The sequence below is a fragment of the Panulirus ornatus genome, chromosome 16, assembly GCF_036320965.1.
Source record: "Panulirus ornatus isolate Po-2019 chromosome 16, ASM3632096v1, whole genome shotgun sequence".
NCBI classification, from domain to species: domain Eukaryota; kingdom Metazoa; phylum Arthropoda; class Malacostraca; order Decapoda; family Palinuridae; genus Panulirus; species Panulirus ornatus.
In genome coordinates, this window is record NC_092239.1 from 8,016,967 (window position 1) to 8,032,514 (window position 15,548).

A 15,548-nucleotide genomic window follows, 5' to 3' on the forward strand; every position below is an offset into this window, starting at 1 on the left:
CCCCTCTCGTTTTATTTTTTTTAATTTTCCAAAAGAAGGAACAGAGGGGGCCAGGTGAGGATATTCCAAAAAAGGCCCAGTCCTCTGTTCTTAACGCTACCTTGCTGACGCGGGAAATGGCGAATAGTTTAAAAGAAAAAAAAGATCTGCACATGTTACTGAAACTTTTGAAAATAGTGGACTTGGAAGGGGAGAAGGAACAATTTCTGGGGTTCTTCAGCGACTCTGAACGTGATGACCGGTGCAGTAGAACAGGAGCCTGGGGACATTAGAACAGAGTATCCTAAGGGATTGGTCAAAGCTGAACTTCGTACTTACTTCCTGCGTAAGGAGTCCTTTCTGTCTTTATGAGGCTCCTGTGGCTCTCAGGAAGCTGGTCACATTCACTGGTCAGGACCACAGATCATAAAGTGTTGTCATGTGTTTGTGTGTGTCTGTATATGCAGAGAGTGCAGGGCAATAGATTAGTAAGTGCTGGGTGTCATTTTTATAGTCTTTTGCATCATGGGAATGAAGGGTGATATGTTGAAACAGTGTTTGTAATGATGTAGTTCAGATATGATTAGTCAGAATAGAATTAGATGTAAAGTTGGATGTAACTTACTTGACCTTAATTCATAAGTGGAATTTTGAATATGATTGGTGGAAAAGAAAATATAGGTATGCAGATTATTAGAAATTGCTTTGAAATTCTCAGAGGTTTGTATATCAAAATGGCACAGTGTGATTTAAAAAAAAAACTTCATTATTGCGACAACATTCCATTATTATAATGTACATACTCTTTCTGTTTTCAGGTTACTTCGCAACTGGATATGTGCCCCATTGTGCAATCCATCAAGTATTAGTAGTCGTTTGGATGCTATAGAAGATCTGCGAAACAACCCTGATTTGGTAGAGGAAGTGGTACCCCTCCTTAAGAGTTTACCTGATCTGGAAAGGATTATTGCAAAGTGAGTAATTGTGGACCCTAAAAGATTTCTTCTGACATGTAAGTGATTTAATGGCTCACAGCTCTGTCTCTGTCACATATAATTTAATGATAGTCAAACTCTGAATCTACATCTTCATTTGATTTCTGTTTTTAGAATCCATGCTCAAGGTTTGAACCGCAGTTCAAATCATCCAGACAGTCGTGCCATTTTTTTTGAGGATGTCAAATACAACAAGAAAAGAGTTGTTGATTTTTTGGCAGCACTGAATGGATTCAAGACAACTTTAAAAATCCTGAAAGCTTTCCAAGGTGAGTATGCCATAATCTTTTCATCACTACCAGGATTGAGATAGATTAAATCTTTAAACATAGATATTCGTTAATTTGATTTTTTCTTTATATTATAGCATGCATGTGAAAGAAGATCCATTTTCATAGAATTTTTAAGCCCATATTACATGCACTGCATATGGTATGGAATACAGATTATATACTGATTAGGTGGAATGTGAGTTTGAATGGAGATACTTATATGAGGTTAAATGCTTGAGATACATAAAAAGATATGTTAGCAAATGGGAACCATTGGGGATAGAATAAGTCATATGGTGGGTGAGGGGTTGAAGGTCATGAGCACATTTAAGGAATATGTGGAAAGGAAGGTCAATATTTGGGAGGGTAGATGTATGCATGTTTTTTCCTTTGAAGGTATAGTAGTTCTGACAGTGTTGCATAAATGTGAAACTTGGGATCTAGACAGAAAGTTATGGAAGAGGGTGAATATGTTGGAAATTAATTGTTTAGGACAATTTGTGGTATTGTGGGGTTGGTCAGGTAAGAAATGATAGGGTAAGAGAGAGGTATGATAATAAGAAGAGTATTTTTGATAGAGCTGAAGAGGGTGTGCTAAAGTGAATGAGTGAGGAGAGGTTTGAGAAAGAAGGTATGTTTGTCAGATGTGAAGGGGACAAGAAGAAGGGGAAGACTGATTGAGAGATGGAAGGACAGTGTGGAAAAAGTTTTGAGTCCTCTGGGCTTGGAACATGCTAGAGGGTGTAAAATGAGCATGGGATAAAGTGAATTGGGGCAATGTGGTTTACTGGAGGTGATTTGCCATCAGTGGGGAACCAGGATACATGAAATGGTCAGGGGATACCAGGGAAAGGTTTGTGGGTTCTGATTGTGGATTAGAAGCTATGGTTTAGGTGCATTACAAATGACAGGTAGAGAGTGATGTCAGCAGAAAAGGACACTTCTTCCTTTTTGGCTCTACTTCACTAATGCAGGAAACAGCAGGTATGAAAAAAGAATTATACACCATGCCATAACTCTTCACAGGTTCTTACTGCATGGCTTTGATTGTGCACATTTTGCCTTTGAACAGAATTCATGGCCAATAAAGTCTGACTGTGTCTGTGCTGATTTCTTTTCTTAATTATCTATCTGTTTATGTTAGTTTTCCTGTTAGTAAGCATTTTATTTTGTATTGGGGAGAGAGAATACTTTACACATTCCATGCATAATGTAGAAGGCAAACAAGAGGGATGGGAGTGGGACATGGAAACCCTCTCCTTCATGTATTTCAGTTTCTAAAAGATGGTGGAGAAGAAGGAACCAAGCAAGTGGTGCTCATTATTCTCAAAAGCTGAGGCTTGGGTGTCTGAATATGTTTGGATGTAACCAAAATTAGCAGAAGGGAAAGATAGGCACTATGGTTGAGGAAAGGATCTTGGATGCTTTAGACCTGATTGAAACAAAGGTTAAAGGTACACCTAAGAGCATATCCTCTTCATCAGACATGTTTCCATTTGCCACTACGAATTGTCTGTTAGTTGAAAACTCATTCATCAAATTCTTAATATTCCACTTATATTTGTCTTGCCACTTTCTCTGATAACACTCCATAGTTTTACTTTCTCAGATGCTTTTCCAAAATCTAAGAATGATGTCCATTCTCATCCAATTACGGTTTCATACATTAAAGTAGATTAGCTTTTGCATTTGTTTACTTTTACCAGATATAGATTTGTGATGGTTTTCATTTATGAGATCTTTACAAAAATATGTTTCAAAATGTTCTATTTTATCACTCATTTATTTTGATTATATGCAATGTTAAATGAGTTCTATATTGTTTAGTAATGATTGGGATCCCCATTGTGTATTTGCGTTATGTGTGTCATTTTGTGTTTGTATATGCTGTATAGCATTGGTCATTGCTCTACCTCTATAACATCATGAAGGGTTCCACTGTTGTGGATAGGGAGTTATGGTTTTGATGCATTATACCTGACAGCTAGAGAATGGATGTGAACAAATGAGGCCTTTTATTATTCTGCTTCTGCTGAACAAATATGAAAGGAAATATGAATTTTCTGTGTACTCTGTATGCTTATTTTTCAGTTTTGTTGTGTTTGCCTTTGGAACTATTTTAAAGACTGCATATTATATATCTTATAGATGCTCAAAGGTTTCTGTATTTAGTACAGATATGATTCCCTTACCTTAAAATATTTATCCCCCAAAAGGATCTCTGTATAAAGCTTTAATGAAGTTCTTTAAATGTATAACAACTTTGCTTGAAGTTGATATACTATAGATATAAAAGGAACTTTTCCATTATAGGTGTTAGAGAGTCACTTCACTCAAGCCTGTTACGTAGGTGCATGACTAGTGTGGAAAAGGGTGGCATATTCCCTCCTCTGGAAGAAGCTCTTCAGTTCTTTGATGTAAGTCATTTGATTTCCTTGTTCACTGTGTAAAAGCACTTTACAAAATGTACACATGGTCTTTGCAAGATTGATGCTTATAGATATTATGTACATAAATGTTTCACGTGTATCTGTAGAATGATTCGAGAAAATATTCTTCACTGCATGTGTATCATTGCAGCTGTCCCAGATTTTAAGAATGATAGACACAACCTTTGAAATGTGGTTTGAATTTTCTCGCAGATCTGGTGTATTCATTTATATAAGCCATTTGTACATCTCAAGTGTCGTAAATCAAAAGTTCTCAGGACTTCTTAAGCATTGCTCATCTGAGGTATTTCGGGCCTTAAGGTATCCACAAGTTCCCCAAGTTTACTGGTTTTTCACCAACATGTATTACTCTCTTAAGATAATATGATAAACTTTTCAACAGTATTTTTGGTTTTTCACCAACATGTATTACTCTCTTAAGATAATATGATAAACTTTTCAACAGTATTTTTGCTATTTTTATTGTTATGAACATTTATTTTCTGAAGGTTTTGATATTTATATGGTACAAATTATTTCATTGTATGATATTATTAAAGCTCGCATATAGCTTAGCCTCTTTAAAGTTTGAGATCAACCTTGGTTAAGAAGTTTTCTTGTAAACTTCTTCCATGTTGGTATGCTCCTAAACTCAGAGGACAGAGTGAACCTAGATAGAAAGGTAAGTTTTGAAGATTGAGAAACTGCTTTTTTTTGGGGGGGTTGTAGTAGTAGTGTCTCCAGGCATATGTCTTTGTAGCTCCTCTCTCTCTCTCTCTCTCTCTCTCTCTCTCTCTCTCTCTCTCTCTCTCTCTCTCTACTAACAGTAACTGCCATGATGGTGACATCCTTTTTTTTTTTTTTTTTTTTCTTAGAATTACGAGATGACCCCTTGAGATTGTGTGTCAGCTGATGAGCTGGGTGGAGGTTTCTGATTGACAGGGAGAACCCAGACAGAGTTTTAGGTCATGAGTACTCAGAGGGGATTTGTGAGGGATGTGATGCTAAAACTTTGGCAGAAGTCATGGGGTTAAAGATTTCTGACCCCAAAGAATCGTTGAGAATCTTTCAGGCTAGCAACACACTGCCCTCAGGAAATATTTATCATTCTTTAAGATTTACCTCTGTGTAGAAAATTTGTTTTCTAGTGTATATCATGAATTACCTGATTTACTCTGGGGACTATCCTCTAAACACTTTTTATGTGTTGCCTTTGTTTTGCAGAATGCTTTTGATCATGATGAGGCCCAGAAAGAAGGTAAAATTATCCCAAGCCCAGGTGTGGACACTGAATACGATGAAGCAGTGGAGAAGATAACAAGTACTAAAGAGAGTCTTTCTGACTACCTTAAGGAACAGTGCAAACACTTTGGAGCAAAAGTAAGGGAGCAAATTTATTTCATTCTTGTACCTGTAATCTTTTCAGTTATATATGCATACCACAGGGTAGGAAGCAATGGGTGTTGGGTACAAGAGTCTTACATGTGTACGAGATACATAGTTATGTTTCCCGCCCTTTTTCCAACATCCTGGAGTGTCCTTGAGCCATTGAATAGTACCATATGTTTCCAGCAGTAATAATTTACCCACGGAAAGTCCACAGCTGTCTGTTACTTGGTGGTGCATCTGGTAGCCGCAATAGTGATACCCATGCATCTGTTAACTGCAGTAATAACCATGCAGTTTTGATGGAAAGTAATGGTATGCTGGAATAGGATGATGATGATCATGAAGTTTTATATATAGGCCCAGTGATAACAGTTGCATGTCAGAAAGAGGCTCACATTCAAACTATTGTATTTTTAAGGAAATTTAAAGGGGTTACAGTGAATGGGATAAGTTTTTTCATTTTTAATGTGTTTTATCTTTTCTCTTGTTTAGTAGATCCATAAGTTCCCTTCCTTTTTTGTCAGGTTTTCTATTTTGAAAAACTTTAGGCTTAGGGGAATGCAAAAATAGACCAAGCTTAGGACTCAAAGTGTTGAATTTGAGTTTTCATTATTTAGTTTTCTTACTGTATGAATATGTTTATGAGTCAACTTTTTAAGACTGAACATTTTTAGCCAAAAAGTAGGATGTTGACTTGTTCATGAGTACAGACAAATCTTGATGTGCTGGGGATGCATTTATGCTCAAAGAGCGAAAAATGAAAGCTAAACAGAGCAGTTATAGCTTAGCTCCATTGGAGATGGAAATCAGCAGCATTATATAGGGATTTCATAGATTTAACTGGGATTCTGATAACAACACAAATGATATCATGATTGTGTATACATAATAAATGTTTGGAATTTGTATATAAATGATAGTTTTTAGTTACAGAATCATAGAAAAGATACAGTTACGGTACAGTTCTCTCCAGTGCAATGAGTCAGATCAACATGAAATAACCACCACCTGTATGCCTTATAACCTGCATTTTCCAGATCCAAGCTTTTGCTTTTCTTTGAATGCTTGCCAAAATTACAAACATTAAGACCTGCAGGACTATATCCATTCATTATGCCCCCCTTGTGCTAAAAAACTAAGTAAGAATATGATAAATAATGTGATGGGTAGAGCAAGGGTGTCTGCAAATGAGGCCATTGTTCATTTGTTTTTTACACTACCTCATATACAGCCGGAATACAGATTCTGTATGATTTTTTTTTATTATTATTATTATTGCCTACAGATTGGTCACACTTGGTTTATTACTTCTCCTGTAACCTTATATGCTCCATGAACCTTACCACATTTCAGCTCTTTCATGGTTTCTAGTGCACATTCATATTCAGTTTCCCTTGACCACTTATTTTGATATTTGAGAGTTAACCTACTTGGCTAAGTGCTGCTGTTCTGATTTTGTTAAAACATATTTATCAGAATGTTTGAGATTACAACATTCCTTTCATCTTTTACACATCTAATCTGTCATGAATTGCATTATGATTTTTTTATATATACAAATCCTCTACATATATTACGAAAACAGGGTCATATTTTTATCAGTCAGAATTAATCATATGTAACAATAATTATTCCTGTAACAATTCACTACATGCTGCTAGGTTGTGTACTGGGGTAATGACAAGAAGAGATATCAACTGGAAGTCCCAGAGCACGTTTGTAGGAAGGCAAGTGATGAATATGAACTATTAAGTCAAAAGAAAGGCTTCAAAAGATATTGGACACCAACTACTAAGGAGTTGTTAGCAGATATGATTGCTGGAGAGGAACATCGCAATACTGCCCTTAATGATATAGCACGCAGGATATTCCATCAGTTTGATGAACAGTAAGTAGGCCATTGTATTGTTAATCACCTATTAACAGTTGTCGGTAACATATTCGATAGCTATTATTGTAATTCTTTGAAAAAGAAATAGTTGAAAATATAAAGGTGTCAGAACAGCTAGACACAGTTGTTATCAGTAAAATTAGTGACAGGAAGTTCCATATTGTCAAGATGAAAGCCTCGTAAGGCTTTCCTCACTATGGTCTCAATCCTCTTGATAGATACTTTTTAGCTACATTGATATCATGATTATTCATGATGATACTTTACATGATCCATTCTCCTCTCTGTTATCATTTCTCCACTCCCACTGTAATGGATAGATCAGGTACACAAAGCCTCCATAACATCACTTACAAACACCTTCAAGTGAAATATGACTTTCACACTTATGAAAGTGCTTCTCATATTGTCACTGTACACACCAAGTTGATTTCATCTTTTAAAACCAAGGTACTCACTCATTCCTCCTTTATGAACAAATTGCTTCCAGTGCATCTAATTCCCAGTTATTGCTTTAAAGTGGTTCCAATCTCACGGTCACATAACCCAAGGAGGACATGCAACACTGGGTTGGGGATGGATAGTCATTCATTAACTCATAGAATATACTGTAAAACAGCAAACTGTACTTAGATACAAAAAATGCATTTGAAGAATCATGAGAAGCTGATGACAATAGGGAAACAGATAAATAGAACATTGAATTTGCTGTAATTCTTTTTAGAAATTATCCATTGTAAGGAGGGGGGATATACTGGAAACTCTATCATTTTGAAGAGGGGAACACTACATAATGTTTAGAAACTAATTCTCTGACATCAAATGAAATATCCCTAGCCATAATCAACTTTTACACTACATATTTCCATCTCATGTATGGTCTACCTCCACTCCTTGTACCTTCTACTCTGCTACTATATATATACTTGCTCAACATATCATCTGTCATACATTCTGCACGACTGTCATTCTAGAAAACTTTTTTCCATGTGCATTTCTAATGACTTCATCGCACCATATAATTTTCTCATCATTATTTTTCATTCTGTTTACCCTAATGCCAACTATATTACAAATTATCCATCACCACCTCTTAATCTTTTGACTTATCCTGACCTATATACACATGGGTTTCATAATCGTACATCAGCATTAGGGTAAGTACTCTTTCAGGCAAGCTTCTTGCACACATTTTGTTTCTTTGATTAGCAGTATTGTTGGGAGGCAGCTGATAGTTTGTAGACAGCCATTGACAAGGGAAGTATGTTACCAGTACTTCCTTCCTTAGTATTAAGAGGGTTAGTAACAGCAGCATAGTGAGCAGCACTTCATTGGTTATCAAGTTGTACTCCTCTTTCAAGTGTTATGAGTTTCTCTGTCTCACTCATGACAACATGTAACTCACACAAGTCATACATTGTAACAGTATATTTTCATGCGGAGAGTGCTGTGCACAAGCTCTCCCTTTCGACAAAATGGTGAGAGTGCTAGATAGAGCATTAGGTATAAACATTACTTATCTATGTTCATCCTCCTCTTTGATGAACTTGACAATGTAGGATATTGTATCATAGTTTTTGGGTTTTATATTTTGTCAGCAAGTGATGGAAGAACTCAGATAGTAACCCCAAGCAAAATTGTGCCCAAATCATAGCTGTTTCCTACAAAAGGTAAAATAATATGCAAAAGAATATTAATGCAGGAAGGATTAATTTTGATGTCAGTTGTCAGTAGACCAGACTTATAATGTTGGAAAGGCTGTATGAGGAGGGAAAGATAAACAATGGAAGAGAATTCTACAGCTTTGCTTTACAAAGAAAGGTGATGTTATAACAGTCAGTCTTCTCTTAGCTGATCTCAGAACAGAAGTTCTGTGAAGCAGCAGCCAAAAACTCCTGCAGGTCAAGTCCATTCTGGGTAGAACACACAGTGACAGCTCAAGAGAGCAGGAGCTGAAATATATCTTGTATAACAGGGAGATGGTGAACAACATTAAGAAGGTTAAAAAGTTGGAACCCTTTGAACACCCTATGGAATTTGGCTGGGCATTACAGGCTCTGATTTCAGTACATTATACATGATAACTAGAGAGTGATGTATGCAGTTAGGCCAGTGTTCATATGTTTCTGAAGCTAGTTGCCAAGATGTGAGTAGCAGTTAGGTATTAAGCTGTTCATTATGTCATATCTGATTTGGGTACTTTAGATATTAAATCATAAATTAAGTTTATAGCCTGATTTTCTGTTCTATTTTACTGAAGAAAAAGATTATTCAGTATATATTTATACATATACATGTGTATATCCCTGGGGATAGGGGAGAAAGAATACTTCCCACGTATTCCCTGCGTGTCGTACAAGGCGACTAAAAGGGGAGAGAGTGGGGGGTTGGAAATCCTCCCCTCTCTCTCTCTCTTTTTTTTTTTTTTTTCCAAAAGAAGGAACAGAGAAGGGGGCCAGGTGAGGATATTCCCTCAAAGGCCCAGTCCTCTGTTCTTAACGCTACCTCGCTAACGTGGCAAATAGCGAGTAGTTTGAAAGAAAAGAAACGTGTATATATGTGTATGTCTGTGTGTGTATATATATATGTATACGTTGAGATGTATAGGTATGTATATGTGCATGTGTGGACGTGTATGTATAGTGGGTTGGGCCATTCTTTCATTTGTTTCCTTGCGCTACCTCGCTAATGCGGGAGACAGCGACAAAGCAAAATAGATAGATAATTTATACATATGTAATCCATTGTTTATATTACAGTTCCTCATATTTGATGTATTTTCTATTATTTTCCAGTCATAAAAAGTGGGAATCAGTGCTGCATTGTATATCAGTGCTAGATGTTGTGATATCTCTAAAACAGTACTCACAGGAGGCAAACACTAGCAGACCAAATATCATTATGCCACAGGAAAATACACAGGTATGTAAAGATAAGCTGTTTTCCATTTCCATATGGTGATAGAACATTTGCAGATGCACAGCTTTACATGCATACATGGAGCATTGAAATATCCATGATATTCTGTATTTTTTAGAGTCCCCTTTATTAGTCAGATGTAGAGCTTATGATACTAGTTTTCGGCATGTAAGTCTAACTTTGCTGTACTGTGTCAACTAATAAGGTTTGTTATGCTTACAAAGTATTGTTACTTGGATGAGAATCTGAATTGAGGAATTCAGGTCGATAACACAGTGCTGTGATGGATTCAGTTCATGAGAGGGGTGAGCAGGTATTAATAAGGATTATGGAATGAGAGAACCTTAAAGAATTTCATTGAGAATATGAAAATATTTTAGAAGGTGAGTAATGAGAGAAGAGCAAGAGAATGATTAGGAATAACAGTAAAAGGAGCAGTTTAGGAAGTGATATCAGGCAGCCTCCCCCATTCTCCACTAACAGCAGTGTCTCTCAAAGCTCTTTCCTGTCCCCGACACTCCTTTTTATCACCAATTTCCCCTCTTCCACAAATAATTAAATGCATGTATATGCTGACTACTCAACACTGTATTCAACCACATCCTTCAATTCTGCTCTCTCTCACTCAATCTGCATCTCATCTTGACACAGTTTCATCATTAAACTCAGACTTAAACAGGATATCACAGTGGGGTAGATGAAATCTAGTTAAGTTTAATGCCTGCAAGACCCATTTTCTACCCATTTCCCTGTTGAAAACTCTTCCCAACTCTTGTCTCTCCCTTGACGTTCTGTGATTCCACTTCTTGTCTCAGTGAACATAACTGGTATTACTGTAAGATCCACTCATTCCTGAAAACCCCACATTATGGAAATTGCTGTCTTCCTTTCAGAAACTGGGAGTCCTGTTTAGATGAAATTTTTCTTCAGAATAGTTGCTCCGTTTATGCAAAGGATTGATTTGTTCTTGTATGGAGTACTGCTCTCACATCTGTGGTGGTTCAAACTCAGCATCCTTTCTTGACAGAGTTGAGTTAAAGTAGTTCGACTTATAAACTCTCCCGGGCTAACTTTAGAACTTGACCCTTTTACCCTTAAGGAAGGCCACAGAAAAAGAAATTGGGGAAGGAGACTCTGTTACAGAGACAGGGTAAATCATACATGAAAAGCTGGAATTTGGAGACTATATTAAAAGAATTGCACTAACAAAGTCAAATTGATCATTAGAGACAGGGTAAATCATTCATGAAAAGCTGGAATTTGGAGACTGTATTAAAAGAATTGCACTAACAAAGTCAATTGATGATTCAATGATGATAAAAATTTTTGCCACAAGAAATGGGAAGCTGCTGAAGCAAATGTTTAGTGTTTATATAAATGTAAGACTAGAGTACTGCCATATTATGTGGTTGCCATCATAGCCTGCTGAAACTCCTGATTAGAAAAGGTTGAGAAACTTGATAACAGGATTCATGGGACTGGAACATATGAATCATCATGAAAGGTTAAAAGAACTTGAACTTTTCAACTTACAAAGAAGAGGAGAAAGATACAAAATAATCTGTGTATGGCAAAAAATTGGAGGAATCAAGGACATCATCCTCGAAGTAAAAACATTACAAAAGGAGAGAAACAGCTTAAAGAAGGTCACAGTAATCTCTTGGAATATACCAAAAAGATTCCATGAAAATATATGAGACCCCAGTGATAAAAGATCGAAAACTGTTCTCTGGACTACCAACTGAACAGAAAATTTGCATCCTCAAAAGTTAAATGGATAGATAGTTAAGAACAGTCCCAGATGAACCCAAGATTGATAACAATGCAGTGTGTATGTGTTGGCAGAGAATACCAGTATTGTTAATCAAGCAAGGTATATAGTGAGTGCTAGATGATAATGTGCACATGATGATGTGTGAATGTCAGCATATTGAAGGAATCAGAGACAACATCCTTGAACTAAAGCTGCTAAAACAAGGAAAATATCAGGCAATTTGCAATTATATCATACCTTGTAGTATCCCAAAAAGATGTCAAGCAAAAATAATTGAAAGCCCAGCAACGAAGGTGGAAAAATGATATAATATGTTGCCTTGTGAAATAAAACACCTGCATGAAGTATACATAGAAACACTTAAAAGATACCTGAATGAATGGTGAAGAACAGTCCTAGATTAACCCAAGACTGGAAGTTTTGGAATGTGATGTGCTGCAATGTTAATGGAAATCAAGCAATAATTTTGGTGAGAAATGTATGCTAGCCTAACCTAATGGTAAAATCCCATACAGAGTGCTTAGAGTTAGGTAGGTGGGTACTCTGTTTTGTTAGCTCTAAATGTAGACCTACTTTATGGAAGAATCCTGTCATAGGTAATTGTAAACCTCAAAGTACTTTTCTTCTTTTTTTCAGCCATTCATAGAGATCCGAGATGGCCTCCATCCATGTGTGGTGACAACATTTAGTGGTGATGAATTCATTCCAAATGACCTGGTTGTGGGTGGTTCTAGTGAAGATGCTCATTCCCCTCTTGTGTTAGTCACAGGACCCAACATGGGTGGTAAATCAACTCTTATGAGGCAGACTGCCCTGATCTGCATATTAGCTCAAATGGTATGTAATGATTTTTTGTTCATGTTATTAAGACAGAGGAGAAAGAACACTACCTATGTATCCTGCATGTTGTAGATGATGAAAATTATACAGTGGAAGGGGCTGTAAATCTTTCCCATCTTTATTATTACTCTTAATATATTATTGCATTACCATTTAACATTTGATTCTCTTCCTCAGGGATCTTTTGTTCCGGCAAATTTATGCCAAATGACACCGATAGATCGAATATTTACAAGGCTTGGTGCATCTGACCGCATCATGATGGGAGAATCAACATTCTTCGTGGAGTTAGCAGAAACATCTTTAATTATTCAGCATGCATCTCAACACTCCCTTGTCTTAGTTGATGAATTGGGTATGTTGAAAAATAGAAATATTTAATGGAGATTGCAATCTAAATATCATAAGTTATTATATTCAGTACTTTCTTTGAGAAGAATATGGTTAGATTCAAAAGTTTTGGTATTATTAGTATATTAATGTTTGTTCCTCTTAAAGAACAGTTTGAATTCGATGCTGCTTTCGCTAAGCATTGGCAGGAAAAAGATCATCCTGTAAACAGTAACAACCCAGCCACATGTACCCTTCATTGAATTATCTACCCATAATGTCATTTAATCTCTTGATTGCATATATTAATGAATTTAACCTATCTCCAGGTAACTTTAAAGCACATCCTGTTTTCAGCCAAATCATTACGAATGAACTATCATGACAAGATAGCATTAGGAGAGTAGTTGCACACTCATCTCACTACCCAAGCCAACCACCTCCTGCATAACCTCCTTTAATCACAAGCATCCCCCACTTTCTCATTAATGGCCAATGACAGTTTCTGCTCTGGAATGGCGAGAAGAGGGTGTACAGATCTACATTCTTGTGTTAGGAGTTGAAACTTTGTGAATTATGTACACCTGATGAGGTGGATTTCTTCCGTGAAACGTGTAGTGTATTGTGAAGTTTCAACAAACTAGATTCTCTGAACTCAGAAACAATGTGGTTGAGGGTGCTTAAGAGGGTTTGCTGAAATGATTAGGACATATGGAGAGAATGAGCAGGGACATATGTATCAAAAGTAGAGGGAACAAGGAGAACTGGGAAACCAAATCCAAATTGGAAGATTGGAGTGAAAAAGATTTTGAGTGATTGGGGCTTGAACATACAGAAGGGTGAAAGGTATGCAAGGAATTGAGTGATGTGGAAAGATGTGGTATACTGGGGTTGATGTGCTGTCAGTGGACTGAACCAGGGCATGTGAAGCATTTGAGATAAACCATGGAAAGTTTTTTTGAGGTCTGGTTGTGGATAGAGAGCTTTGGTTTTGATGCATCACACATGACAACTAGAGACTGGATGTGAGCACATGTAGCCTTTTTTTGTCAGTTCTGGTGCAAATGTGGGAAATGACAGTATAACAATACTGTCATGCATAACAATGTGATTCTTGCAGGTCGTGGCACAGCAACATATGATGGCACAGCAATAGCATCCGCAGTGGTGGAGGCACTGATAAAGTTAAAGTGTCGAACACTGTTCTCCACTCACTACCACTCCTTAGTTGATGACTTTGCCTGTAGTAAATATGTTTCTCTTGGTCATATGGTAAGTCATCCATTTTAATTGTATCTCTTATTCTTGAGATGGACAGACTTGTATCTCATAGACATTAGCCAAGTAGGCCTATTAGAATGTGTCCATTACTCATTTTATCCATGCTTCATTCTCATCTCTGATATTATATACCAAATTCATTTTTTATATTCACTTGGATTCTGGGAGATATCCTTCCAGGGCTTTATTACCATTAGCCATTTTGTAAGATTACCCATTGGTTGCCAGTGATTTCATCACTGTCACTTGATATTGGTAGCAAAACCTATGATACTGATGGACAGTACTTAAGCTATGCCAGATTTTTCATATGACTAGGGTGGGTAGGGGGAAAAGGATATTTGAATTTTTATTCTAAGAATTTTTCTCCTTTCAGGCTTGTATGGTAGAAGGAGAAAATGAGGATGATCCGTCACAGGAAACTATAACTTTTCTATATAAATTTGCCAAAGGAGCTTGCCCAAAGTCATATGGATTCAATGCTGCACGTTTGGCTGACTTGCCTGACCAGGTTATTCGCCGTGGTAGTCAAAAAGCACGTCAGTTGGAGAAAAGTAATGCGAAAAAACGAGCATTTTCAAAGATGTTTAGTATAACTGGTGATGGACTGGAAAATGTAAGAGAATTAGTTTCGGGGATACGGACAATTTTATGAGATCAGCGTAATGTGCATTCAATGAAACGGACTGTAAAGGCAGAATGTGAATTGCTCCCCTTCACTGATCAGTTAGAGGAGATATAGCACGTATGAAAAAGAATTGTAAGTAAAAATTCGTGATTTATTGAACACAATAAAGTATGAAATATAGTGAGATTGTTTTGAGGATTAGAATGTTTCAGGGTACTGAGAATGGTGTTTTATGAAAAGGTGTTGAGAGTGTGAATATATTTAGGGTCACCATTCCACATATTTATCACCCCATGTTTTCATATTCGATAATGTAAGAAATGTTGTTAAATGTAACATTATGACTATGAATTAAATTAAAGAATACACAATATTTCAAACTAAATCCACTATGAATTAGATTAAAGAATGCAGTTTGTTGAATACCTGCTCCATGGTTGCAGTAGGATGTTGTGCACTAGGAATTTGAGAATGAGAATACATAAAAGCATGATGATATGTAAGAAATTTATGATGTAATAAATGTTATGATTTTCATGATTTTACATTTATGAGTACCACTTAGTACTTACCAACATTTTGGCAGGTTTTAGGGGCAATAAGGAAAAAGTAAAAGCAACTAATGTGTTTAAACCAGGGATTGTTATGAATTTTCACTGTAAACACTTGAAAACAGGGCAAAGGAGAAATTACATTAGATAGTGATTCACTAAGAGGATGTATGATAAAAATTAGAGAGGTTTGTGTGTAATTGAAAAAAAATATATTTAATTTCATAAAGGTAAATGATATAGTGAATAAGGTATCACTGGTTTTCCAAC

The 15,548-nt window shown here is 36.5% G+C and overlaps 1 protein-coding gene across 1 annotated transcript in view; it reads left to right on the top strand.

The window, feature by feature from the left end:
* The window catches only part of Msh6 (DNA mismatch repair protein Msh6), a 35,863-nt gene extending 20,596 nt beyond the window's left edge, over positions 1 to 15,267 (top strand). The window contains exons 15-24 of the mRNA XM_071671205.1: positions 798 to 953; positions 1,089 to 1,243; positions 3,560 to 3,663; positions 4,900 to 5,055; positions 6,726 to 6,952; positions 9,751 to 9,877; positions 12,285 to 12,485; positions 12,666 to 12,843; positions 13,939 to 14,090; positions 14,476 to 15,267. Coding sequence (XP_071527306.1) covers positions 798 to 953; positions 1,089 to 1,243; positions 3,560 to 3,663; positions 4,900 to 5,055; positions 6,726 to 6,952; positions 9,751 to 9,877; positions 12,285 to 12,485; positions 12,666 to 12,843; positions 13,939 to 14,090; positions 14,476 to 14,754 — 1,735 coding nt within the window. The 3' untranslated portion in view covers positions 14,755 to 15,267. The remainder of the gene's footprint in view (positions 1 to 797; positions 954 to 1,088; positions 1,244 to 3,559; positions 3,664 to 4,899; positions 5,056 to 6,725; positions 6,953 to 9,750; positions 9,878 to 12,284; positions 12,486 to 12,665; positions 12,844 to 13,938; positions 14,091 to 14,475) is intronic.
* The last annotated feature ends 281 nt before the right edge of the window (positions 15,268 to 15,548 follow it).